This window comes from Oreochromis niloticus, linkage group LG16 (assembly GCF_001858045.2).
Source record: "Oreochromis niloticus isolate F11D_XX linkage group LG16, O_niloticus_UMD_NMBU, whole genome shotgun sequence".
In the NCBI taxonomy this organism is placed as follows: domain Eukaryota; kingdom Metazoa; phylum Chordata; class Actinopteri; order Cichliformes; family Cichlidae; genus Oreochromis; species Oreochromis niloticus.
The window spans coordinates 3283154-3309938 of NC_031987.2; the positions used below are offsets into that span (position 1 = coordinate 3283154).

The following is a 26785-nucleotide window of genomic DNA, read 5'->3' on the forward strand; positions in this document are numbered from 1 at the left end:
AGCACATTCAATACCAAATTTTGATACCAAATGAAGTGTCAAAACCATCAGTATTTGTAACACACACAAAAAGGTTTGTCTTAAGGCTATTGTTTAATATTAAATGCAGAAATACAAAAACAGGAAACACCTACCTTAATGATAACATCTAAAGACACACTGTTAGTCATGTCTGTTGTGGCAGAAGAATCTTGTGTGTTCTTTTTCTTTTTTTTGCGATGGCAACAAGAAAACTCCCGAGGACGAGTGAATCTGAAAATACTGACTATGAGGATATTTACAGGAAACATGATGAGGGAACTCTGAACTCCAATCATGAACTGCTGCCAAGTAAACTCAAAACTTCCTGTAAATACAAATAGGAAATAGATGAATTAGATCTGAAATTTTTCACACTTTTTTAAAAGTAAATTTAATGGCAATAAATTTTTGATGTACCTAGGTCCATTACTTGCTGCGAGGGGTCTGTTGGGATCCCATAAAACATGATACTGGTCAACATGGTACAGAGCAGCAGAGAGAAACAGCAGGACACTCTCTGCACACGGGTGAAGTGGCTGCTCGGTGGTCGACTGATCACTGAAATCCAGAGGTGTCCGTCTTTGAAATCCTTTGTTGTCTTTGTGAAGAACAAATTACTGAAAGATAAAAGCAACATCAAATGTTTTAAACCTTCATAGACAGCTAATTAGTGATGGATTAGCATCACATTTGAATCTTTTTCTAATTCCTGTAAAACACTATTGTAGATCTGAAGCATTTGGAGGTTTTAGGGTCTAAAGAAAAGCGAATAATCCCCACTAAATCACCAGATCAGCGCTTAAGCCAAATATTTAGGTACTCAACTGGGATGAGAAGAAAGTGGCAGCTTTTACTCGGTTTCACTTCATCTTTGGAAATTCAGCTAAATTCCCTTAGGAGTCACCATGGTAGATCACCTGCCTCTATCTCACCCTATCCCCAGCTTCCTCTGTCACACCAACCCATTGTATGTCCTCTATCACATCATCCATGAATCTTCTCTGTGGTTTTCTTCTTTTTCTCCTGCTTGGCAGCTCAACAGCCTCTGTCCAGTATGTCCACTATCCCTCCATCTCTTATTTTAATCATACCTGGGCCTAATAATTTCTTTCTGGTTCTGAAAAGTAAATGCTGCCTGCTGGTTTGTGAAAGGTTTTGGAGTTGCATTATCCAAATGGAACTCCAAACCATGAATTCAACTGAATTTGCATTTGATCAGTACTCCCAATCTGGGTTTCATGTTCAGCCTCTAGACAGAGTGCTTGTACGTGTTCTGCTACCAAACGTAGCATCAGGCCTTGTGCTTACCTGAACCTCTTTAGATCCATCTCTGATGCAGCAGGAAATATTTTATCGAGGGAACAGTCATCAATGTCTACCGACAGCCAGGAATTACATAGAAAATGCCATTTCTCCTCTGTCTGTAAATCCTGCACCATGACATTGCCTACGTACCTGAGAAAAGGCAAACAATGTAAATGCAAGATGCAATCATGTGACCTCTGCTTTGCTCCACCCACAAAAATCAGCAGAAGACATATTACTAAAAATGACAGCTGAACTGCATTTAAAGACCATGTTTTCCTTAAAAAAGCAACAATAATCATCTTTAAGATCAGTGTAATTGGGACCTGATTCACATTGTATTCACCTTAATGTCCAATCATTGTGGTGTTCTAGGTCGAACAGTATGTTTCTAATGACCTTTCTTTTGTGTGGTTGTGACATTTCTTTTTTTCCTACCAGGCAGGATGGCTTCCAGAGTTGTTGTGCCATAGTCTGATGCCCTGCAGGTCTCCCAGGGAGAAGGGCGTAGTTAGCAGGAACATATCCACTGCTCCCCTTTCAAACACACGTTTCTTTGAATCTGTCAAGTGGTGAGGCTCGCTGTGTCCTTCTGTACCCAGCAGAGTAACTGTTACCTAAAATAATCAATTTTGTGCATGAAAAGTATGAAACTGAAAACAATACCATTCTGATTCCATATATCTGAGCAATGGTAACATTAAGCAGTACTGGTTTAAACAGTTACTGGTAATATATTAAGGAAATTACTTCAAATAATAATTTTAAAAAAGGACTTGCGAAATACTTCGATCAACTTTTGTCCATTCATACAGTTAGAATAACCACTGTAAAACTAACAATTAAGATTTCACTGTGTGTAAGTGTGACAGTGTGTGTGCGGTGCATATGATACACACAGTGCTGTGCTTTGTGTATTTATATTTTATTGCAAAAAGAATTGTAAAAAGATGAGCTGTTGATAAGCAGACTGAAAACAGACAAAGTTTTCAGTCTGCTCATGATTTTTCCCCAAGTCTAACGTAACTATGTGATGAGTATGACTTTCACTGAAAACATATACCTGAGAGGAAGTGGAGGCTCCTATACGATGCCCGGTACAGACACTCAACAGGTAGCGATACTCATCCATTGGATCATTGTCCTCCAGCTCTGTCACCTTTACCTGTTATTCACCCAACAAGCAAAAATATTATATGGACATGAGATGGAGACGCTTTTGCCAAATATCCAGAGAGAGAGTTCATGTAAGAATAAAGAAGATACAGAGAGATATGAGTGTGTATTTTAGAAGTGGCTAAAATGACCTTAAGCTTCAAGTATCAAACAGACGAGAAGTGAGCTACAAAGTCTTTCTAGCTATTTTCTTTCTTCTGTAACTCATACACCCCCAGGTTTTCTCAACATCAAACCTCCCCTGGAGCCTCAAACACAACTGTTTCCACATATACAGTAAAACACCTCAGACCAACTAACATATAAGTTTTGTTTTTTCTTAAGATGCTTAATATTCCTAGGAAACAGACAAGCCTTTTGTTATTTGTAATCTGTTCTTCAGTCCACGAGAGATGCGGTACCTTGACTGTGTCTTGAATATCTTTTCGTCTTGCCCACACAAGGACCAAGAGATATGCCAAAAAGAGTGCCGCGACGAAGCACACAACCACAGGATTATTGGCAAAGGTTGCGAATAGCTCAGCAGTGCGTGACGGGTCGACAAGGTTGGGAGTGACAAAGAAGGAGTTCCCAAAGAAGGTGAGGTGGTTGCAGAGGCACTGGGTTTCTAAATGCGTGGTATTGGCACCAACCTTGAAAGAAAACAGCTTATATTTCCATTATTGTTTAAGCAACGCCTCACTGTATGTGTAGCAGATTTAAATGTTGCACTTACTCTGCATCCAGAATTGCTCCAGTCCAGTAGTGATTCATTCCAAAATTTACATGAGGTTGTGATGGGCGTAATTGATAAACTGGCATTGATAGATTTTATACCTGGGCCCACTATGGGTCTCACAACAAGATAATGCACTCCAGTGTTTCCCTTTAAATCCTCAGGGTGCAGGAGCCATGTGTATTTCTCCTCTGTGCAGGCACACAGAGACACAGTCAAATCTCACTTCAATCACATTAGAGGTGAAAAAAAAAATCTTGTCACCACAATTAAGCAAAGACATTTCTTACCTTGTGTGGCTCCCTGCTGAGGCATCTCTGTTGCCGCTACATAATTCGTCTCAGTAGGGTAGTCATTATAACCAAGGAGGACTTTGAAGGGTAAAGGAACCTTTGAAGGCATCATCTATAAAAGGTTGGACATGCAAGAAAAAATCTTATGAATGCACAATCTAAAATAATAACTATATTCCACTTTTATTTCAAGAAAGTTTTTTTTTCAAAATTTTCCCTCATGAAAGAATGAAGAAAATGATTAGTAAAATCATGATTGCCTGTAGTAATTATAGTGCAACAGTGTAGCAATGATATCAAGTTTTTCGGGAGGATAACAGCGTGGCTCTACGTATTTGGAATGACAATCTGTCAGCGGTTAATCACCGTGACATTAATTTACATCAAATAAAGATTCTTCTAGTGAAGGTGATGAAATGTGACAGAAACTGGTACATATATTCATGGTCTCCAGAAGAAGACCTGCAATAGCTGATCTTGTAATGCAATACTGCCATGTTAAAATTTTCTTTAGCCTTGTCTTGTAGCTACACTTTTTGCTAACAGTTAGCAATGTTAGCATGGTCACAAGCAAAGGTCACGCTGAACACAATGTAGCCTCTATATGTACTGTTACCATAATATCACTGTCCACTAAGCATGTTTGCTTGTTCAATTTCAGGAGTTGGCATGAAAGTCACTGAACCTTTAGCACCAGGGTAGAATTCGCTGAAGGAATATCAATAACCGTTGTGCTGAAGTTCCCCAAGTCCAGAATAGTGGTGTTCACTTGTTCTCCAGCAAACCGTGGAAACACGACCTGAAGTCAGATGTTAGAAAGCAGTTATCCACTGACCCACTGTTTCAAAATGTAGTTCTGGTTTAGCATACTTCAAATGAGTAAAATAGTTAAATGTAGATAACATATTAATGTGGTTTCTATATATTTTCCATGTACTATCTCCAGATTTACATCAGGCCCTTTTCTATTATAATATTTTTTTGTCATTGAGTGAAAGTATTTGCATAAGTATTTAATCCTCAAGTGAAATATGACTAAGCACTGCAGAAATTGTAAGCAGTAAAATGTTTCTTGTAGGTGGTCACCACCTTTTCTCACATCTAGGGAGGGATTGTAGCCCAGTCCCCTTTACAGAAACTCTCTAAACCAGGGGTAGGGAACCTTAGTCCTCGAGAGCCGGTGTCCTGCTGGTTTTAGATCTCACCCTGGGTCACCACACCTGAATCAAATGATTAGTTCATTACCAGGCCTCTGGAGAACTTCAAGACATGTTGAGGAGCTAATTTAGCCATTTAAATCAGCTGTGTTGGTTTAAGGACACATCTAAAACCTGCAGGACACCGGCTCTCGAGGACTAACGTTCCCTACCCCTGCTCTAAACTCTTCACGTTTCTTGGCTGCTTCTTGGTGACTCACAGTTTCAGCTCCCTCTCCAGATTATCTATATGATCAAGCTCTGGAGATTGGTTATCCCATTCCATGACCTTATTGTGCTTCCTTTTAGGCCAGTGTTTTAGCAACTTTTCACCTTCTCACCAAACATCTTGCTGATGGTCTTGTAGTCCAGATGCAGATCTACAATCATGTCCGTCTTTTGTCTCGGCCATTGTGGTGGACAGTTTAGAATGATTGAAATTGATTCTGTGGACAGGTGTGCTTTATGCACATAAGGAGTTTAGATCAGGAGTATCTGTAACTGATTGATTGATCTGTGGGATCCAGAATTCTGGCTGGGTTTGGGGATAAAATATTTCTTTCTGTTATTCTTGTCATTAACTCATGAAACCCATACAACAACTACTACCTGGAAAGAAAAGCACAAAAGTGCTTTCATTTTCAAACCAAAGAGGGATGATTAGTTACATTTTTTAACTAATCACAGGTATTACAGATGGGTGTGTAATGGATTGGTAGGAATCCTCACCAACAGATTCACCTTCTCCATTTCTGTCACAAAACTATTCTTAATGTGCATTTCTCAAACATCCCCAGAAACAAGTCCTCTCAAAAGGAGATTGAAAACAGTAAGTGTGGATGCTGTACTGTTGCTACACTGACCTGAATATCCTCACTTAAGTTCTCCACAGGGATAACAGACCCTTCTTTCGTTGTGAGGGATAAAGAACCTACGAATCTGCTGATGTCCCATCCCACCTTCCAACAAAATGGGTTTACATCTAAGTTCAGCATCTGTAAGTGTAATTCAAAGATCAGGTCAGACATTAGACATTAGGATGATTGAGCAAAATTGATTTTCACACATGTACATATCCACAGCACAAACACTCATAGGCACACGGGTATTAACGTACTCGCACATCCACTGGTTTGTCTGAAGGAAGTATGGTAGAGGGTAGTTGTGGGAGAGAAAATGTGATGCAGGTACAGTTGGTAATATTTACTGAGCCTGTGTACAAGACTGCTGGTAAAACTCTGTAAGAAAAGATAAGGAGATCAATATTAAACACGAGCTTCTCTTAAATATTAGTTTGCAGGTTTAACAGCTCTGGAATCGAGAAATGATTAACTTACAAAGTAAAATGTGTTTTCATTGTGACTTGGCTACTTGTAACCACGTTATGGTAGTTATGTTAACGACTAGAGGGTACACTGTCTGAAAACAGACATTTCTAAAACTTTGGCCTGTATTTAATCCTGTGTTAAAATCTGGACTCGAGTATCATGCCATCACATGTGGAATTTGTCTAACTATTTGCAGATATCTTTTCTAGAAACTCTAGTTGTAGATAAACCTTACGACACCGACAATGAACCATCTTTTAAAACCTGAGCTTTCCTCTTGCCATATGGATATCATATGAGAATCAAATTTTCCTTAGCGCTTTCATAGGTGCAACACAACATTGTTTTCTGGAAACATCTGTATTTGCTGAATTTTCCATGTGGTTTATGCAGGTTTTCCTTTATTTTGTCACCCATCCGCACACAGGTGGCTGTTAGCTGCAGCTTTTTAGTATATCAGCATCAGAGTGATATTTTTCCAGTTCAACAGCTGAAATTTCTGGGAGATGTGGTGGTTAATTATTGTTTGATAACTTTGTCTTGCATTTGAAGTGGAACTTGCCTTCTGACAAGTACTTTAACGTGGGTTTGCTGAATTATACTTGAGTCCTCATTGAGCTCCACAAAGGACAACATCGCACTCTGTATATTGAACAGGGCACCAAGAAGGCCATCTGAGGTGTTTTTCTGCAACACACAACATTTATCACAGAGGAGAAATTTTAATGTTTATGCTAGTTTATCATCGGCAAATTCCAACAGGGAGCGGGAGAAGATGAATACTTTAAGGAAGTGTTTGCAGAATTGCTCCATCATCATTCCTGATAATATAACATCGTACATTAAAAACATCCACGATTCCCCAAAGAAATAAACACAATCAGCATCGGCCTTATAAGACTCACGCTAGGACAATAGTCGAGCATGTTGCTTATGCCCTCCACAATATTGTTGGCTGTGGCAAAGACTTCAGTTGCGTTTAGATCCATGTGGAGGAGAGATGAACTCAGGTTTGCGAACAATGACGCGGCCCCTTCCTGAAGGTGGGAATGAACTCACAGTCACAGACATGTATTTGGGAGGTATTATGAAGATATTACAATTTTTGAATGGTCAAAAACTTTAACACGTGGTCCTGACCTTTAATTTTGTTACAGGGCAGAGTAAAAAAAAAAAAAAGCCCTGTTCACCAAACATTTACCTTCCAATTTAGAAGGGAGCTACAGTGAAAGCAACATACATCAGTACGCATTGCAGAGAGATGTCTACAGTCCTTACTGATGGTTTCCTCATTTTTCGAACTTCTCTACAGTACCTGTGCTGACGTATTGATTTCAGTGCCTTTCTTGATGAGAGAAGCAAGTGCTGTGGCTAATGCCTGAATGTCTTGTGGACTTTTGGTGAGATTGTCATTTACTACAGCAATCATTATGTCCAGCATCTTCTGTCGAAGCTTCACACACCAGAAAAAAAAACATAAAAAAGTGACATATTAGTATTTTACAGTAACAATGTTGCTCATTCAGATTCAAACATTTCCTGGTTCACAGAGATGGTTTTCCCTTTCCATCCACCCTGTCTCATTAAGTTTGGGAATGGGAACCCTACTCGAAAATAAAGCTTTCTTGTGAGGCTGTTCAAGGACAGAGAACGGTGCTAAGAAAGCCCGTCAAAAATTATGCACAGAAACTTCCATCGACCGAATCAACTTTTGGGCGGCTCCTAAAGCATGCCCTATTAAAGGCCTGTACACACTGACTGCATTCTGAAAGCACAACAACAAAAGGAAGAAGTTGAGATTCTGGCTACAACCAAATCTCACAAGAAGGAAGCAACAGGGACAATTTCGTGGTTTGATCCACAATTTGAAACTGCATTATGACTGTTTTTGTACATATTTTAGGATGTCAGTGGAGCTGTCCAAGCTCTTTTTGTGAAATTACACAGTCGATGTGAACAGCTGCATTAACAATATATGAGCCTGAAAAATTTTAACCCCTCTGGTGTGTAAAGGCCTTAACAGTTAAAAGCTTGCTTAGCCCTGCTGGCAGCACAAGGCTCTTCACTGGTCCTACCCTTAAACAGAGTGAGCAATGCTACCTTTTGCCTATCCGCTTGTCCTGCAGGATCAGATTGGCTGTTAAGTTTATTGGCCACTGAACTGAAGAGTTGTCCAGCGACTTCTGGTGACAGCTGGCCTTCTGCCTTTAGCTGATCAACAACGTTCTCTACTGAGCTTGAGCTCAAAGTTGAATCCATAACCTGATGAGAAGAAAACATTTTCTTACAGGGCTAGAAAATCAGAGCATTTCCGTATCCTGGATCTTTTCTCGTCAGTACATGCATCTTGTTTTGTGGCATACCTGTGCAGTTATAGTGGTGCTGAGTACTGTTTGAGCTCCACTCGTTGCAGTTGCCAATATATTCAGGTTGTAGTTAGAATTGCTGTCTCCACGAGGAAGGAAGATGGATTTTGCTTCATTGCTCTGACTGCATCGCAGAGTCTTACCTGAGAAGGGTTAAAAAAAGAGAGTTTCTATGATTATTTTTTTAAACACAATACAGTTTTCAGTGGAGTTCTGCCAACTCTAACATGTTTCTTCCTCTGAAAAGAAACATTACTTTGTAAATATTTTACTAGAAATCTATGTGAAAAATAACTGGCTAACTGGTTAAACTTAGTTACATCAGTGTCTTAAAAAATTTTGCTGATCCAGAAGTACTTACTCTGAGTGCTGAAACAATACTGACAGTTAGAGCAGGGATTTTCAGTGTTGCAACTTATATCAAAAGCATCAAGGATTGTTCCACTCTGTGGCGATATGCTACATGACAAGCTGCTGGAGCCACCTGGGTTTTTGGTGGTTGGATTCACTGTAGATGATGGCGATGTTCCGCTAGAACCACCCGGTCCTCCGCTTGAACCACCCGGTCCTCCGCTAGAACCACCCGCTCCTCCGCTTGAACCACCCGCTCCTCCGCTTGACCCTGCCGGTCCTCCGCTAGAACCACCTGCTCCTCCGCTTGACCCACCCGGTCCGCCGCTTGAACCACCTGGTCCTCCGCTAGAACTACCTGCTCCTCCGCTTGACCCTCCTGGTCCTCCGCTTGAACCACCCGGTCCTCCGCTTGAACAACCCGGTCCTCCGCTAGAACCACCCGCTCCTCCGCTTGACCCACCCGGTCCGCCACTTGACCCTCCCGTTCCTCCGCTAGAACTACCTGCTCCTCCGCTTGACCCACCCGGTCCGCCGCTTGACCCTCCCGGTCCTCCGCTTGATCCTCCCGGTCCTCCGCTAGAACCACCTGCTCCTCCGCTTGAACAACCCGGTCCTCCGCTAGAACCACCCGCTCCTCCGCTTGACCCACCCGGTCCTCCGCTTGAACCACCCGGTCCTCCGCTAGAACTACCCGGTCCTCCGCTAGAACCACCCGGTCCTCCGCTAGAACCACCTGCTCCTCCGCTTGACCCTCCCGGTCCTCCACTTGATCCTCCCGGTCCTCCGCTTGACCCTCCTGGTCCTCCACTTGAACCACCCGGTCCTCCGCTAGAACCACCCGGTCCTCCGCTAGAACTACCCGGTCCGCCGCTTGAACCACCTGGTCCTCCGCTAGAACTACCCGGTCCTCCGCTAGAACCACCCGGTCCTCCGCTAGAACTACCCGGTCCTCCGCTTGAACCACCCGGTCCTCCGCTAGAACCACCCGGTCCTCCGCTAGAACTACCCGGTCCTCCGCTTGAACCACCCGGTCCTCCGCTAGAACTACCTGGTCCTCCGCTCGAACCACCAGCTCTGCCAACTCTAACATGTTTCTTCCTCTGAAAATGAACACAAGCATTTAATTAAATATTACCCTTCCACCTCACCTCTGCTCTATGTCACCTGATATTTATAAAATATTATTTTGCACAGTTACATTAGAAGTACAACTGCACAACTACAAATTAAATGTACTTCTGTTATTACCTGTCTGTTGTTAATTCCAAACAAAATATCATTTTGGTCACTATGTTTATCGTTATCACAGGAAGCAGACATATCCAGCACCACTTCAAGAGAGGAGAAGATGTTCCAGGCTCTGAGTTTTACTTCTATAGATCCTGTAGTAAAACACACAGAAGAATATATGAATCAGTAGTAAAATGTGTAAATATTCATTATGTTTCAGATATTTTGACCAAAATTGTAGCTGTCACACTGGGGTGGCTGCAGCTCAGGAGGCAGAGCTGGCCATTTACAGTACTAAATGGAAGGTTGTGTTGTGGATTTTATATACAGTGGCAAAAGTATTCTGCCCCCTTGAACTTTTCCACATTTTGTCACATTACAGCCACAAACATGAATCAATTTTATTGGAATTCCACGTGAAAGACCAATACAAAGTGGTGTACTTTTTGGCCAAAATGCAAAACGCTATATGTGGCGGAAAACTAACACTGCACATCACTCTGAACACACCATCCCCACTGTCAAATATGGTGGTGGCAGCATCATGCTCTGGGGGCGCTTCTCTTCAGCAGGGACAGGGAAGCTGGTCAGAGTTGATGGGAAGATGGATGGAGCCAAATACAGGGCAATCTTGGAAGAAAACCTCTTGGAGTCTGCAAAAGACTTGAGACTGGGGCAGAGGTTCACCTTCCAGCAGGACAACGACCTGCTGGACAACGACAATCTTCGCTGCCCAAAGTTGTGAAAAACCCTACATCTGGCAACAAACCTGACAAAGTTATCAGGGAGATTAACTGTTTTTGTTTTGTAGCTGGAGTGATATCTGTAGTTTTGCAGAGTTTTGATCTCACTTTGGCCATAAAACTGTCCAAGGGACCCAACTAAAAATGATGGATGACAAGGTGTGGGAAATAGCGCCCGGCAAGTTATGGAATAGTGCCAGAAAGTTATGTAATGCAAATGTCAGAGATTAAAAAAGGAACAACGTGCAAGTAGGATTGGCAACTGATTGGGGAAAGGTATTGACAAACATATTACATCGATAATTGGGATATTATTGACATTTGTAAAGTTGAGAAAATACTCCTATAAAAGGAGGGTCAGATATGCCCTGTTGGAAAGCCCACTGTTTACATGTTGTTTACTTGGCTAAAGTATTATGGTTCATTTACTGATAGTATTTTCGGCATTGAAATTGATATGTCCTACATCACTGAACTCACCATGTCTATATATGTATATGTATATATGTATACAGTGGCTTGCAAAAGTATTCGGCCCCCTTGAACTTTCCCACATTTTGTCACATTACAGCCACAAACATCAATCAAATCCACGTGAAAGACCAATACAAAGTGGTGTACACGTGAGAAGTGGAACGAAAATCATACATGATTCCAAACATTTTTTACAAATAAATAACTGAAAAGTGGGGTGTGCGTAATTATTCAGCCACCTGAGTCAATACTTTGTAGAACCACCTTTTGCTGCAATTCCAGCTGCCAGCCTTTTAGGGTATGTCTCTACCAGCTTTGCACATCTAGAGACTGAAATCCTTGCCCATTCTTCTTTGCAAAACAGCTCCGGCTCAGTCAGATTAGATGGACAGTTCAAGGGGGCCGAATACTTTTGCAAGCCACTGTATATGTATATGTGTATAAAAACACCCAGCACGCCCCTACGGGCGGTTTATCCTTCAAGCTCGGGTCCTCTACCAGAGGCCTGGGAGCTTGAGGGTCCTGCGCAGTATCTTAGCTGTTCCCAGGACTACGCTCTTCTGGACAGAGATCTCCGATGTTGTTCCCGGGATCTGCTGGAGCCACTCGCCTAGCTTGGGAGTCACCGCACCTAGTGCTCCGATTACCACGGGGACCACCGTTACCTTCACCCTCCACGTACATATATATATATATATATATATATGTATATATGTATGTATGTATATGTATATATGTATGTATATATGTATGTATGTATATATATATGTGTGTATATATATATATATATGTGTGTGTGTATGTATGTATATATGTATGTATGTATATATATATATGTGTGTGTATGTATGTATGTATATATGTATGTATGTATATATATATGTGTGTATGTATGTATATGTGTATGTATGTATATAAGGATCAGTCGATTTACCATTTACATTTTTTTGCTCACCTTGAACTGGTCGTTTAATGTGAAACATTTCCTTTTTTGTGTTCATTTTTCTGGTTTCAGTGAACAAGCCATTGTCTCCAGTCAGTGAAAACAAGAGCAACACAGGCTCTCCTCGTACAAGGGAAACACCAAAAGTAATAAATGGGGAATCTAAACATTCATCGCTCGCTGTCAACACAGAGGCCTGAAGTCCAACTATTTTCTCCAGAACACACACCTGAGGGATAAGCAGAATTACAAAGCAGAGGAACACATTTTCAGCCGATAACACATTAATCTGGCAATTAGTGTTTACTATGAAAATACATTAAAGATGCTCTACAAAAATTTTAATTCAATAAGAAATTGTCTGGTAAAGAAAAATCTTGACATACTCAATTCTGACCGTCTATGAGACTTTTTTGTGCCACGCATAGAAGAGCAGGTGAGCTGAGCTTCCTGTTTACGGAGGTTAGTTGGCAGCTGAGTGACATCAGAGCTTGTGGTTTAATTTTGATTAAACTTAGATCAAAGGCACATTTTCACACTAAGTTCCTTGACTTACAATGACTGATTACCTTAATAGGGACAGCAGGATGAAAGCGCAGATTTTTAAATTCATAGTTGGTATGAAAAAAAAAGAAATAATTGTGAATTAAATTTAGAGAGCTGTTCTGGTGTTCACAGATATTTCCCTAATTAACTTAAAGAAATTTTATAATTAAAGGTTAAATTTAATTACTAATTTTAAATAACCTGATTTTTTCAATCAGTACTCAAACCCTTTATTCATATGATCACCATGCTCAATAGAAACTTGGGGATGACACATCATTGTTTTTGTTACTGTTGTACTCAAAGAAGACTATTAGTTTGATTTTGATTTACTGTACCTGCAGGTCTTTGGACACTTCAAGGAATGTGACCGTGTTAGACGCATAAAGTGTCAGGCGGTGGCAGCCAGACCCGAGCCGTGTCACCATTTCTGATGTTACTGTGATGTTCTGGGGTTCAGTTCCTCCGATCACAGATAAACCGGACAACGACTTTTCATCACTTTCGATTCTGTAGGTCACATTCGTACCTAAAGAATACAAAACAAATAAAAATTGAATGACAAAAAAAGAAAGGAAAAAAAGACTCAAACACTAAAGCCGATGCTTTCATGTAGAGATATCAAAATTTCAAGTTAATTATTTTATATTAGGTTCACTTTGGTACCTACCTGCTTTTACTTCCATTTGAATGTGAAAGGCTTCTCCATACAGGGCTTTGCAGTTGGTTTCAGAAAAAGACAGGTTTCCAGCATAGCACTTGATAACACCGATCTCTGCAACAGGCTCTTGAATGGTAATTATTTTCTGAGCTGTAATGTGCATTTCACTGCAAGTGCATTCAGCTGCCACAATAAAGGTACTTGGATGAGTGTATTTGTGCACCACACTGTTCTCCAACCTGAGAAAATTCAAAAACAGGAATCAGCGTGTTCTTTTGAGTAACACTATTTTAGATATGCCACACAACTATTAGGTGTATCAAAATCAAATGAAACAAACATTCATTGGCATCAAATGGTTTTTAATGCCAGTGTAATGGTGTAATGTATCATAAAAATGAAATCTTCCCTGAATCTGACGTCTTTAACAAAATGTGATATCACTGAAAGACTTTGGTACTTCAGTTGTTTTACAGTACAAATTCAAAGGATGTTGCATGTGCTTGTTCCCAGCTGACCAACAACATCGAACCCGTGGTTGCTCCAGAAAGATCTCTATTCCTGACTGGTTGGTGAGTTTGCTGGGAGCCGAAATCTATCAGAAAAAGGGTGATGCACCAAAAACTTTCTCGTGGTTGCCTTGGATTGCTTACACATAACTGCTGTCGCCTGCAGATTGGAGTGACTCACCAGCTACTAATTGAGTACAAACCAGATCCCATGGGTTCAAAACAACCCCAAATCATCAGCCCTCCACCACCGTGCTTGACAGCTGGTAGGAGGTGTGAGCACCTGATATGCTGTGTTTGGGCTTTACCAAATGGGTGGCTGTGCATTGTAGCCAAACATCTCCACTTTGGGAGACTGACAGGGCATATCCGACAAATCACCCACTTTGCCATCTGGCCAAAGGACATTGTTTCTGAAGTTATGTGGTTTGTTCAAACATAAACCGTGCTACCATTTTCTTAGAGAAGATGATTTCTTCTGGCAACCCTTCGAAGCAAGCCATGCTTCTTCGAATTATACCGTCATGAATTTTAATGTTATGAATGTTAGCATGTGGCCTGAGACCTGTGGAGTCTTACAGCAGAATGTTTTGGGGGAGTTTTGGACTGTCTCCTTGGGGTAAATTTGCAGAGACATCAATCCTGTGAAGCTTTTTCTTTGTTTTAACACACACCAGAATGTAACGCATCTGCAGATGCTCCGTAATGTCTTATCATATAGAGGTGGTTACACTTGCTGATGATTGTTAATAAAGTGCATCTGATTAGCAGCACCTAGCTGCAAGTTACCCTCTTAAATCCATGGAAGCACTCAGGGTATACTGCATTTTTCACAGGCCTGTATGAGTTTGTGTAATGTTTATCAAGGCCAAAAATCAAATTTTTGGTGTTTGTAATTACCTCTTTGTTTTTGTTTCCTACCACCTCCATCACCTGTCAATTGATATATGGATTTATCTTGAACTCTTAGATTAATGTGACATCACATTTCTTCCTCATCACTAACAGGTTTCTGTGCCTTACTGCTAATTTACAATATAATTAATCTTTGTTGAGGTACTATTCGCTGGGGTGCAATTTTCTTTTTATTGCCCCTCGCCAAACAAGCAACACATTGTTTTAATTTGCTAAATTACTAAACCAACTAACGTGATACGATAAATGCTATCATTCCACAAAATACCTGGTATTAACATGTTACATGTTACTGATCTTTCAGCTGCTGTACTACACATGAGCACAGTAAATACAATTGTGCAACAGCAAATGCAGGAGAGTCTTGTGACTGATTTTATTAACACTTTTCTGCAAAGAAGTGCAAGCATATAACATGCAAGTTCACCTAACGCCCTTGAGTATATACTAATGGTTTTCTGGACGTTACACACAGAACTTCTAATAATTTTTTTTAGGGTGTTTTGGTGGTTTAAATGGGAGAAATTGGGTAAATAATGCAAGTGTTTCCCTCCAGTTAATTTCTACTTATTACCTGTTCTTCAAAAATAAGGTAATTGAACCTACATCTGCTGATCATGCCTGCATTTATTCCCAGTACCTTTATTGAAAGTGGCTACAGTTAAAAACAGGTAATCTTGTGGCCCCCTTATCAATTTCCATTTAGCATTCAAAAAACGTTTATAAATAAAAACTTCAATTTTCAATTTTTCAATTTTATTTATATAGCGCCAAATCACAACAAAAGTCGCCTCAAGGCGCTTTATATTGTACAGTAGATAGCACAATAATAAATACAGAGAAAAACCCAACAATCATATGACCCCCTATGAGCAAGCACTTTGGCGACAGTGGGAAGGAAAAACTCCCTTTTAACAGGAAGAAACCTCCGGCAGAACCAGGCTCAGGGAGGGGCAGCCATCTGCTGCGACCGGTTGGGGTGAAAGAAGGAAAACAGGATGAAAGACATGCTGTGGAAGAGAGACAGAGATTAATAACAGATATGATTCGATGCAGAGAGGTCTATTAGCACATAGTGAGTGAGAAAGGTGACTGGAAGGGAAAAACTCAATGCATCATGGGAATCCCCCAGCAGCCTACGTCTATTGCAGCATAACTAAGGGAGGATTCAGGGTCACCTGGTCCAGCCCTAACTATATGCTTTAGCAAAAAGGAAAGTTTTAAGCCTAATCTTGAAAGTAGAGATAGTGTCTGTCTCCTGAATCCAAACTGGAAGTTGGTTCCACAGAAGAGAGGCCTGAAAACTGAAGGCTCTGCCTCCCATTCTACTTTTAAATACTCTAGGAACAACAAGTAGGCCTGCAGTGCAAGAGCGAAGTGCTCTAATAGGGTGATATGGTACTACAAGGTCATTAAGATAAGTTGGGGCCTGATTATTTAAGACCTTGTATGTGAGGAGCAGGATTTTGAATTCAATTCTGGATTTAACAGGAAGCCAATGAAGGGAAGCCAAAACAGGAGAAATATGCTCTCTCTTTCTAGTCCCTGTCAGTACTCTTGCTGCAGCATTTTGGATCAGCTGAAGGCTTTTCAGCGAGTTTTTAGGACATCCTGATAATAGTGAATTACAGTAGTCCAGCCTGGAAGTAATAAATGCATGAACTAGTTTTTCAGCATCACTCTGAGACAGGATATTTCTAATTTTAGAGATGTTGCGCAAATGGAAGAAAGCAGTCTTACATATTTGTTTAATATGTGCGTTGAAGGACATGTCCTGGTCAAAAATGACTCCAAGGTTTCTCACAGTGTTACTGGAGGCCAAGGTAATGCCATCCAGAGTAAGAATCTGCTTAGATACCATATTTCTAAGATTTTCAGGGCCGAGTACAATAACCTCAGTTTTATCTGAATTAAGAAGCAGAAAGTTAGCGGCCATCCAGGTCTTTATGTCTTTAAGACATTCCTGCAGTTTAACTAATTGGTGTGTGTTACCTGGCTTCATGGATAGATAGAGCTGCGTGTCATCTGCATAGCAGTGAAAATTTATGCTATGTCTTCTAATGATGCTGCCTAGGGGAAGCATGTATAATGTAAATAGAATTGGTCCTAGCACTGAACCCTGTGGAACACCATAATTGACCTTAGTGTGTGAAGAGGACTCTCCATTTACATGTACAAATTGGAGTCTATTAGATAGATATGATACAAACCACTGCAGTGCAGTACCTGTAATACCTACAGCATGTTCTAATCGCTCTAATAGGATATTATGGTCAACAGTATCGAATGCAGCACTGAGGTCTAGCAGGACAAGCACAGAGATGAGTCCACTGTCAGAGGCCATAAGAAGATCATTTGTAACCTTCACTAAAGCTGTTTCTGTGCTGTGCTGAGCTCTGAAACCTGACTGAAACGCTTCAAATAAGCCATTCCTCTGCAGATGATCAGTTAGCTGTTTGACAACTACTCTTTCAAGGATTTTTGATATGAAAGGAAGGTTGGAGATTGGCCTATAATTAGCTAAGACAGCTGGGTCTAGAGATGGCTTTTTAAGTAAAGGTTTAACTACAGCCACCTTGAAGGCCTGTGGTACATAGCCGATTATTAGAGATAGGTTGATCATATTTAAGATCGAAGCATTAATTAATGGCAGGACTTCTTTGAGCAGTTTTGTAGGAATGGGGTCTAAAAGACACGTTGATGGTTTGGAGGAATTAATTATTGAAGTTAACTCAGAAAGATCAATTGGAGAAAAAGAGTCTAACTTAACATTGATGGTACTAAGAGTAGCTGTAGATAATATTACATCTGTGGGATGATTATTGGTAATTTTTTCTCTAATGATAAAAATTTTATTTGTGAAGAAGTTCATGAAGTCATTACTAGTTAACGTTAAAGGGATGGTTGGCTCAGTAGAGCTCTGACTTTTTGTCAGCCTGGCTACAGTGCTGAAGAGAAACCTGGGGTTGTTCTTATTTTCTTCAATCAGTGACGAATAGTAAGATGTTCTGGCTTTGCGGAGGGCTTTCTTATAAAGCAGCAAACTATTTCTCCAGTCTAAATGATGATCCTCTAAATTTGTGACACGCCATTTCCTCTCCAGCTTACGAGTTATCTGCTTTAGGCTACGTGTTTGAGAATTATACCACGGAGTCAGGTACTTCTGATTTGAGGCCTTAGTTTTCACAGGAGCTACAGTATCCAGAGTCGTACGTAGTGAGGAGGTAAAATTATTAACAAGATAATCGACCTCTGTTGGAGTAGCGTTCAGATAGCTGCTCTGCTCTATGTTGGTACAGGGCATTGAAGATGATAACAGTGGGTGGATTATATTCTTAAACTTAGTTACAGCACTTTCAGAAAGACATCTACTTTGATAAAGTCTACTCTCCACTGCTGTGTAATCAATTATTGTAAATGTAAATGTTATCAGGAAATGATCAGACAACAGAGGGTTTTCAGGAAACACTGTTAAATGTTCAGTTTCTATGCCATATGTTAAAACAAGATCTAGAGTGTGATTAAAGTGGTGGGTGGGTTCTTTTACATTTTGAGAGAAGCCAATTGAGTCTAATAACAGATTAAATGCGATGTTGAGGCTGTCATTTTTAGCATCTACATGGATGTTAAAATCACCCACAATAATTATTTTATCTGAGCTGAGAACTAAATCAGATAAAAAGTCTGAGAAATCAGACAGAAACTCTGTGTAAGGCCCAGGTGGACGATAGATGATAAGAAGTAAGACTGGTTTCTGAGTTTTACAGCTGGGGTGGACGAGGCTAAGCATCAGGCTTTCAAATGAATTAAAAGTCTGTCTTGGTCTTTCGTTAATTAATAGGCTGGTGTGAAAAACTGCTGCCACACCGCCCCTCGGCCTGTGCTTCGAGATTTCTGGTAGTTAGAATGACTCGGGGGTGTTGATTCATTTAAACTAACATACTCATCCTGCTGCAACCAGGTTTCTGTAAGGCAGAGTAAATCGATTTGTTGATCAATTATTAAGTCATGTACTAACAGAGACTTGGAGGAGAGAGACCCAATATTTAATAATCCACATTTCACTGTTTTACTCTTTGGTTCAGATATGGATACTGTATTGTTCTTTCTTTGTGCTTTTTTATGTTTAAGTTGTTTGTTGCTGGTTTTTGGTTTGTTTTTTGTCTTTTTGGGAGCTGACACAGTCTCAATGGAGATGGGTTTTTGGGGGGGTAGCAGGAGGAGAGAAGCTGCAGAGAGGCGTGTAAGACTGCAACTCTACTTCCTGGTCCCAACTCTGGATAGTCATATTTTGGGGGGTTTAATAAATTTGTCCATATTTCTAGAAATGAGAGCTGCTCCATCCAAAGTGGGATGGATGCCGTCTCTCCTAACAAGACCAGGTTTCCTCCAGAAGGTTTGCCAATTATCTATGAAGCCCACATCGTTTCTGGGACACCACTCAGACAGCCAGCAGTTTAAGGAGAACATGCGGCTAAACATGTCACTCCTGGTCTGATTGGGGAGGGGACCAGAGAAAACTACAGAGTCCGACTTTCTTTGAAACATCCCTTTCCTTGCAAAGTAAGACATCTTGCAGATTATCAATATTTGGGCTGGGCTTACGATTTACAAATCAGTTTCAGGTAACTTATAACGCTGATGGAGATGGTACACAACTTTCCTCCAGCTTTGGTACAGATGACTTTGATAGCAGCACGGTCCATCTGAAGATGCACACTGCAGATGCAGTGTAGTGTGCCTGTTTGTATCATTACATTTTACGGTTAAATTCAGCATAGGGATAAAATAAGTTGCACATACACTATGATACAGGTGATGTTTGTGTGGTGAACAGATGTAACTGATCCAGCTAAGGATCCAGCTAATGGAGTGTTGTGGTTCACACTTCCATAGTCAAGTTTACTTTGTTAAAATTTCACCAAGCTCCTTTTGTCACATCTCAGAGCAGTGAGACAAACATGCTGACGCAGGCTCATGACACACTCAACTGTTGACTGATTTTTTATTTATGTTTTAGACTGCATTGCTTCTTCTAAATGCTGAGCCTTTTATAGCTGAAGCGTCAAAACCTTCTCCGGCATGGTTCCTAGGCTGCATCCTGCTTCTAGGTGCTGTAATGTTTCTGTTGCTGTGCGCCTTGTCAGTTCTGGTAAACAAATTACTGCTGGCTGACGTAAAACGCATTACTACCAGTACAGCAGTGACTCTCGCCACAGACACCAGGATTTAAAACTAAAACTGTGCACTCCAAAAACAGGAAATACAGATTTAATCACCACTGATTAACTGATTAAGAATGAGCTTGACTCTAACAGATGTTCATTTCTATATGAAAGTCCCACACACCCATCCACACAAATGTAGTATGTAAAAGCACAAAAAGCCACTGGGGTGCATTTGGGAATCTGCAGGAGGTGAGATTGGTGTTGGCGAGCAGGAAACTGGAAACAGAGTAGATTGATTGAATTGATCAGTCCATCTGGTGAATTCACCCACCAGATGAACTGAAGACAATTGGCAGGTGATTTTGACACAGTGATAGGAGTGATGGGGCAGTTTTCATTTCTCTACTTTGTGTGTCTTTGTCTCATCTGTCATCCCTCCATCCATTTTCCTCCTTTTGTCCAAATCAGGGTGGAGCCTATTTCAGCCTATCCTCTTGCCTGTGACTTGGAAATCAGTCTGATTACAGATTGTTGAAGGCTCTCTCACATGGTTGAGCAGAGAGGAGGCTTGTCAAAGGAGCTACAGTTGTAGATTCGCAGTTGTATCATTTGCAAAACTTGTTTTTTCCCACCGTGATGCGTGAACGAGGAGTGCTACACCTCTGAAACATACAAACTATCCTCAAACTGGAAGTCTACACAAAAAATGAGACTTTTTTTCCATATCGAAGAAGAAATAACTGCTTTGCAGAGGAAGTAGCTGTGCCACACATATTTAATTGTCATTGCTTTTAAATGGCAGCCCGGAGCGAAGCTGTCTCATTATGTTAAATGCCATTTGCACTGACTCCTTGCTCCTCCTTTTTCATCCTCATCTCCTCTGCTCGTGTCTCAGGTACGATAGACTAAGATGCACTGAGAGGATGCCAAGGAAAGGAATCAAGGATGTACAAAATTTAGTAACGAGTGGGATGGAAGGCAAAAACAAAACTTTGACACCTACACAAAAATAACTAAACTCATGTGGAAAATAATGCAGAAAATGTTCTTTAAACTCATGGCTGAAAAAACCTAAAGAGTTGATACTCACCCTTTTGGATTGTTCAAATAAATTACATGGCCATCTCCCGTGTTCACTCTGCAGCTAAGGTTTGTCAGGGGTGAATGTAAAAGCCACTTCACGTGAATTCTGACGTCACCAAGAACCACAGCGGTGGGATTCACTGACAGTGCGAGCCCTGTGGTGTGGGAGGATGACCAGAGATGTTACAAAGTGCTTGTAGCCCAGCATGCAAAAAATAGACAAGCCCATGATCTCAACAGATAGAAGCACAGATACCATAGAGGTTATTTAATGCAGGAGCATGATCTGATTTTAATGTGATCTGAGCAAAAAATAAGAAAACAGCCCGAAGAAATAAACTGGAAGTGCAGCCTTTGTTATCAATTATATATTGGTTTTGTACTTTTTTTTTGTTGGGATTAATGGGACTGATAAACTTGGCTGATCATATATATTTTGGGGGTCCATTGCTATTAGATGATTTATAAACTACCGAAAAATAGTTTAAATTAAAAATGCAGGGAGCCATGAATTGGAGTTCAGTCGCATTTTGAACTAACTGTAGCTGTCTCATAGTGTCTTCAAAAACAGCACTCCAGTACTAAACTCTACATGAATTAAAGACCTGAGTGAGCTTCTCCAGATCTTGGTGGGGCACAAATCTCCCAGTTTAACTATATTTCAAAGATGCCAGTAGGCTGGTTTAGTTTCAACTTTCTAAAGTAGATAGTGGAAAAACTGGAACCTTTCTGTCATTTAATCATTTATCTTTTGCTTAACCACTTTGGTGTTGTATGATTGCCAATGGGAGTGCAGTCTTTATCACTAGGAGAGTAATGACAACACAGCTAAGAGTTCAAAATCTATGTACTCTGTCACATTTCCTAAAGCCTTCCAACAGGACAGATTGTCATCTTTGCCGGGCCAATTCTGGCCCTCCGGCCTTATCTGTGACGCCCCTGGTATAAGCCAGTCCTGTCAGGTACAGGTTACGTGACTGAGCCTAGAGTTTGAACAGGCTCATTGTCTGGTCTGATGGGTCTCAATTTCTGCTGTGACATTTGGATGGTAGGATCAGAATTTGGTGCAAACAACATGAAATGATGGAGCCAACAGTTCAGGTAATGCTGTGGGGGATATTTTCTTATCATACTTTGGGCCCCTCAGTACCAACTGAGCATCCTTTAAATGCCAAGGCCTACCGGAGAATCACTGGTGACCATCCCGTTGTAACCACAGTGTATCATCTACTGCTGGTAGCTTCCAGCAGGTTAACAAAGCTCAGATCAGCTCAAGCTGGTGTCCTGAGAATGACAACAAGTTCACTGCACTCTCAGGACCTCCACAGTCACCAGATCTCAATCGGTGGAGCACCTTTTAGACGTGGTGAACAACAGCAGCTGCATGATGCTATCGTGTCAATATGGCCCGACATCTCTGAGGAATCTTTCCGTTTTGAATCTACCGATGTTGAAATACGGCTCTCTGTCTGATAGTTTGACCTATAATATGACTTGTCCGTGAAACATATGAAATGAATTTCAATGTGAAGCTTGGATTAACTGCTTGACATTTACCTGAACAGCTGCTGCTGCCAAATAAAAAAAACCTCAGTACAGCTAGTCCTTTTTCACCAAAGATATTTCTATTTGCGTTGCTATTAACATTAACAATGGATCTGTTCTGTCCAAGAACTCCAGTAAAGTATGAGAGTGATGAGAAGAGACTGTGCTCCTGTTTCTGAGAAAGTTTAAATTGCTCATCAAAAATTTGGAAACACAATTTGAGATAATTTCTCTGAATTTCAGGAGCAGGACCAAGGCTCCAAACACTCCCCTTCCTGGTCGTATCTATATATGACCCCCCAGTTCTACAAGATGTTCCTTCTCATTTTCGTGCCCCACCCTCCTTCCCCTATTTTTTCTTTCACTTCGTCTATTGTCATTAGTACATGGGGATCTGCCATTTGTCTTTATCAACTAAAAAATGCTTCCAAACCTAAAATGAGGATGTGGGCCCAGCTAGTGAATGTAAATTATGATACACAACAAGTACTTGACATGTTTCCTTTGCTAAAGAGACAAGATGTCGCTACCGATGGAGACAAACTCAGACCTCCATGAAATGATAAAGTTATGTTAGTCTTCCTACTACGAAGCAAAGTGTTTTATTTCTAAAACATTTTTACAACTGATTTTCTGCTGTTTGAGGTTAATGGCGCTGTTTTAATAATTCTCTGTGGTTAAACAAGTGGGAGAACTTTAAATCTTTGTGAGCCATATTTTTATCTTCACACTCACCAGAAGTGAAATAAGCCACAGAGTGTGAAAGAAATTTATTGGCTCTTTTTGACAGCTAGATTGGCAGCATTTGTTCGTTGGGGTTCTAACGCCTGCATCAAGCATCATCAGTGATACTTAATCTTATTCCAACACTTTACTGGCTCCTAACTACTCTATTCTAACTAATGAGGGAAACAAAGTGGGAAAATTAAACAGATGGGACGGAAAAGAACAGACACACGCTGCCCTTAATGGATTTAGGAAATGTGATTCCACTTTGGAGAAAATTTTTTTTAATTAACCTGAGCACAGCACCGTGACCTACCGTCTTTGCAGTGGTAGTCTACAGACAGGTAGCTCTTCAGCTGAGGACAAGGGTCAGCAAAGGAGTTCGCAACTTCAGCGATCTGGCAGACCTGTCGGCCGTGGCAACGAGCTGGGAATCACACAAAGAATATAATTAGCTGCTGCTAGCACACACTCTCACACACGCACACACAAACACGTACGCTCCAGTGGTTTCAGCAGTGTGGAAGGTTTTGCATCTTGCTTGTTCATATCTTAGTTCATGCTTTGACGACAATATGCTTCTTAGCCACCAAAATCAAAGGCAAATAAATTGAGCATTTATTTGCCTTTGCCTTCAGTATATAAAAGTAGAATGGGAGGCAGAGCCTTCAGTTTTCATGCCCCTCTTCTGTAGAAGCAGTCTGAATTTAGGAGACACTATCTCTACTTTTAAGATCAGGCAATTTTCCTTTTTGATAAAGCATATAGTTAGGGCTGGATCAGGTGACCCTGAATCATCACTTAGCTACGCTGAAATAACACTTTGAGGTGATTGTTACTGTGATTTGGTGCTATATGATTAAAACTAAATTGAATTGGATTGAACTGAATTTTTACAGATTAAAATGATGATTTGATTGGAAAATAAACCACATACATGTTTCTGGTTGCTTTAATTTGGACAGGGAATACCAGAAGACTTGTTTGTCAAAATTCCCAGACTTATGGACGTGGAAATTATGCTGTAAAAATAGTCAATAAAGCCCAATAAAAGGCAGTGTTCGTTTGTATTAGTTGAATGAAACCATGAATATTCCCCACTGATACTTTGAGCAGTTAAACCTGGTGGCCTGCAGTTAATCAGTCATTTTAGCTGAGGCATATTCCCAGCATAGTAGATAAAAGGTAGGACAGTGCCTGGTACTCATCCATTTGTAATAATGTGCTTGTTATTGAATGTGTTTAATGATTTTGTACGTCACTATAGGAGCTATAGAGTTGATGTGGAGTGTAAAAGTGTGAATGCTCTCTAAACCACAATGCATGCTGAAAAGTCCTCCCAGTGCCTGAACAGGATGAAATGGAATCAACGTTAAACGATGACAAACGGCAGCCTGCTTCAGTCATCAGTTAAATTCAAAAGTCAATATTTACTCTGACAGATGGAAATCATCCATGTATCTTTACTGACAATTAAGCTTTAAGCCATTACTGTTTGTGTTCTTACATAAATGTTCCGATGGGCAATTATCTTTACAAAGAAGGGGCTCCAGTGAGACAGTGTGTGCTTTGTGATATAAGAGATAAGGCTTCTATGTGGATAGAATTTCACCACAGTTTTCATTCATGCAGAACCTTTTATTTTCCTACCCGAGTTCAGCAGGTTTAATGAGAGGGACCATTATGACGCTATGATTACTGTGCAGATTAGACCGCTCGCACAAGATCAACAACGAAATAATGATGAAGTTATCTCTGTAGTTGCCGCACTCAGACGCCATTTGACCATGTTTTACCTGTAATTGATTCTACAGCGTCCGCCCAGCCGCACTCATGTTGTGGGGATGCTGGTGGAGGGAACTTGGATCGACAGTAATGAATACTCTTACGACCGTAGAAGCCACCGTCTATCATTAACACCTGACCCGAACCACACTGCAGAGTGGTGTTACGACCCTCACACACAATGGTTCTCCCAGACTCTGAAAAGATTACAAGGCAGTGTAAAAAGTAATTCTTCGTATGGAGTGATTCAGTGTGCAACTTTGCTCATAGTCTTCGTCAGAATACTTACCAAACTGGCAAATGAAACTCCGGTTTTTGGTGCAGTTGTTTCTGGCCTCCCAGTGAAAACCCGAGTTTCTCAGGATGTAGCCACAAGCTGCTCCAGGCTCTGGACTGCTCACCCACTTTGAATATGTGAGAGGTGAACCATCGAGCCAAGAGAGATGACCTGATGATGCAAAAAAGCCAAAAAGCCCACTGATGAACATACATGCAGCAACAATGCATCTAGAGCAGAGCTCATTCAGTTTCTATTACCGTTTGGAGCTTACAAAAAGTTTATTATTATAAACTGTGGTCCAAGTTGACTCCAACGGCTAACCTGGTGGGTGTAAGTTGTTTTTTTTAAAGTATGCTTTATATTTTTACTTTACAATCAGTGTGTTATATGAAGCCATTTCTCTCTATGCTGTGAAAATCTCAGTGGGAACAAATTTACCATAATTTGTCAGACTGCTGATTTCCTAGCTCTTTGTATTGTGCCGTGTTTAATCTGAGCGTTCTCCACCATCCGAGATACAGAATTGATTTTCTGATTGATTTTCTAACCCCAGGAGAAGAGAGCATTATCAGTGCAGTAAGAAAAAGCTGTCTTTGGTAGTTTAGTTTTGGAACTGATGCACAGTTCGTCCATGCAAACGTTTTGTTGTTAATGTTTGATTTAAAGTCCTCAGTTAGAGGTCTGCTGGGAAATATCCACTAACAATAAAAACAAGTGTGACTTCTTACCTTCAGCAGATGGTGCCACTCCAAACCAAAAGTCTTCCTTAGTGTCCATGTGTCTCTCAAGGAAGTACTGGGTGTCCTTGTCAGGGATAAAAGCAAGGTGTCCTCCATTCCCCTCACACCAGGCTTGAGCACTGAAAAAAGAGCGCCGGATACCCACAAATTCAAAGCAAGAGCCCCTGAAATCCCTTTGGTGTTCTGGACAGGTGGCATTCGTCTCATTTTCAGCCAAAGAGTGACAGCTGAGTGTCATCAAGATCAGCAGGTGCAAAATTGCCTGGCACATCCGTTCTGCTCTCACCTCCGAAATCAAAAGTTCGTCTCACTAGTTCTCTTTTAACTTTTCTTGGAGGTTTCAGGTCTGAACTGATGTTTTTATACACAACCGAGTGACATCCTACAGCTGAGCTTGTCTGACAGAAGCACCGCTCACACACCCTTTTGTAGTTACTGTCGAACATTGTTGACGTACTATCGTGAGTAGCTTCAGAACCAACGAATGCATTTGCGTTTGTTACATAAACAGGAACAAAAGGGAATATGAAACTGATTACACAGTACTTACAAAGAAAATGCCAGCCTAGTAAGTCTGAAGGTTTACACAACGAGTCATCGCTATGTTAAAGAAAAACGAACAATTAACAGTTAAATTATGTTTTACTTTATTTTTTAGTTAAATAGTTTCTTTTCACCCACTG

At 40.8% G+C, this 26785-nt stretch overlaps 1 protein-coding gene across 2 annotated transcripts in view; it reads right to left on the reverse strand.

Annotated features, from left to right (window-relative positions):
* The window catches only part of LOC100697409 (polycystic kidney disease protein 1-like 2), a 41363-nt gene extending 14873 nt beyond the window's left edge, over positions 1 to 26490 (reverse strand). For both annotated transcript variants that reach the window (XM_013270198.3, XM_025904092.1), the window contains exons 1-26: positions 26091 to 26490; positions 25372 to 25530; positions 25094 to 25279; positions 23614 to 23724; positions 21034 to 21181; positions 13361 to 13590; positions 13029 to 13219; positions 12157 to 12373; positions 10003 to 10136; positions 8762 to 9854; positions 8398 to 8543; positions 8135 to 8296; positions 7350 to 7487; positions 6940 to 7071; positions 6597 to 6721; positions 5824 to 5944; positions 5570 to 5701; positions 4196 to 4309; positions 3508 to 3622; positions 3218 to 3408; positions 2904 to 3134; positions 2390 to 2491; positions 1765 to 1943; positions 1330 to 1476; positions 439 to 638; positions 135 to 346 (exon numbers count right to left, since the gene is read on the reverse strand). In XM_013270198.3, the coding sequence (XP_013125652.2) occupies positions 135 to 346; positions 439 to 638; positions 1330 to 1476; positions 1765 to 1943; positions 2390 to 2491; positions 2904 to 3134; positions 3218 to 3408; positions 3508 to 3622; positions 4196 to 4309; positions 5570 to 5701; positions 5824 to 5944; positions 6597 to 6721; positions 6940 to 7071; positions 7350 to 7487; positions 8135 to 8296; positions 8398 to 8543; positions 8762 to 9854; positions 10003 to 10136; positions 12157 to 12373; positions 13029 to 13219; positions 13361 to 13590; positions 21034 to 21181; positions 23614 to 23724; positions 25094 to 25279; positions 25372 to 25530; positions 26091 to 26373 (5199 nt within the window). In that variant the 5' untranslated portion in view covers positions 26374 to 26490. The remainder of the gene's footprint in view (positions 1 to 134; positions 347 to 438; positions 639 to 1329; positions 1477 to 1764; positions 1944 to 2389; positions 2492 to 2903; positions 3135 to 3217; positions 3409 to 3507; positions 3623 to 4195; positions 4310 to 5569; positions 5702 to 5823; positions 5945 to 6596; positions 6722 to 6939; positions 7072 to 7349; positions 7488 to 8134; positions 8297 to 8397; positions 8544 to 8761; positions 9855 to 10002; positions 10137 to 12156; positions 12374 to 13028; positions 13220 to 13360; positions 13591 to 21033; positions 21182 to 23613; positions 23725 to 25093; positions 25280 to 25371; positions 25531 to 26090) is intronic.
* Between the last annotated feature and the right edge of the window lie 295 nt (positions 26491 to 26785).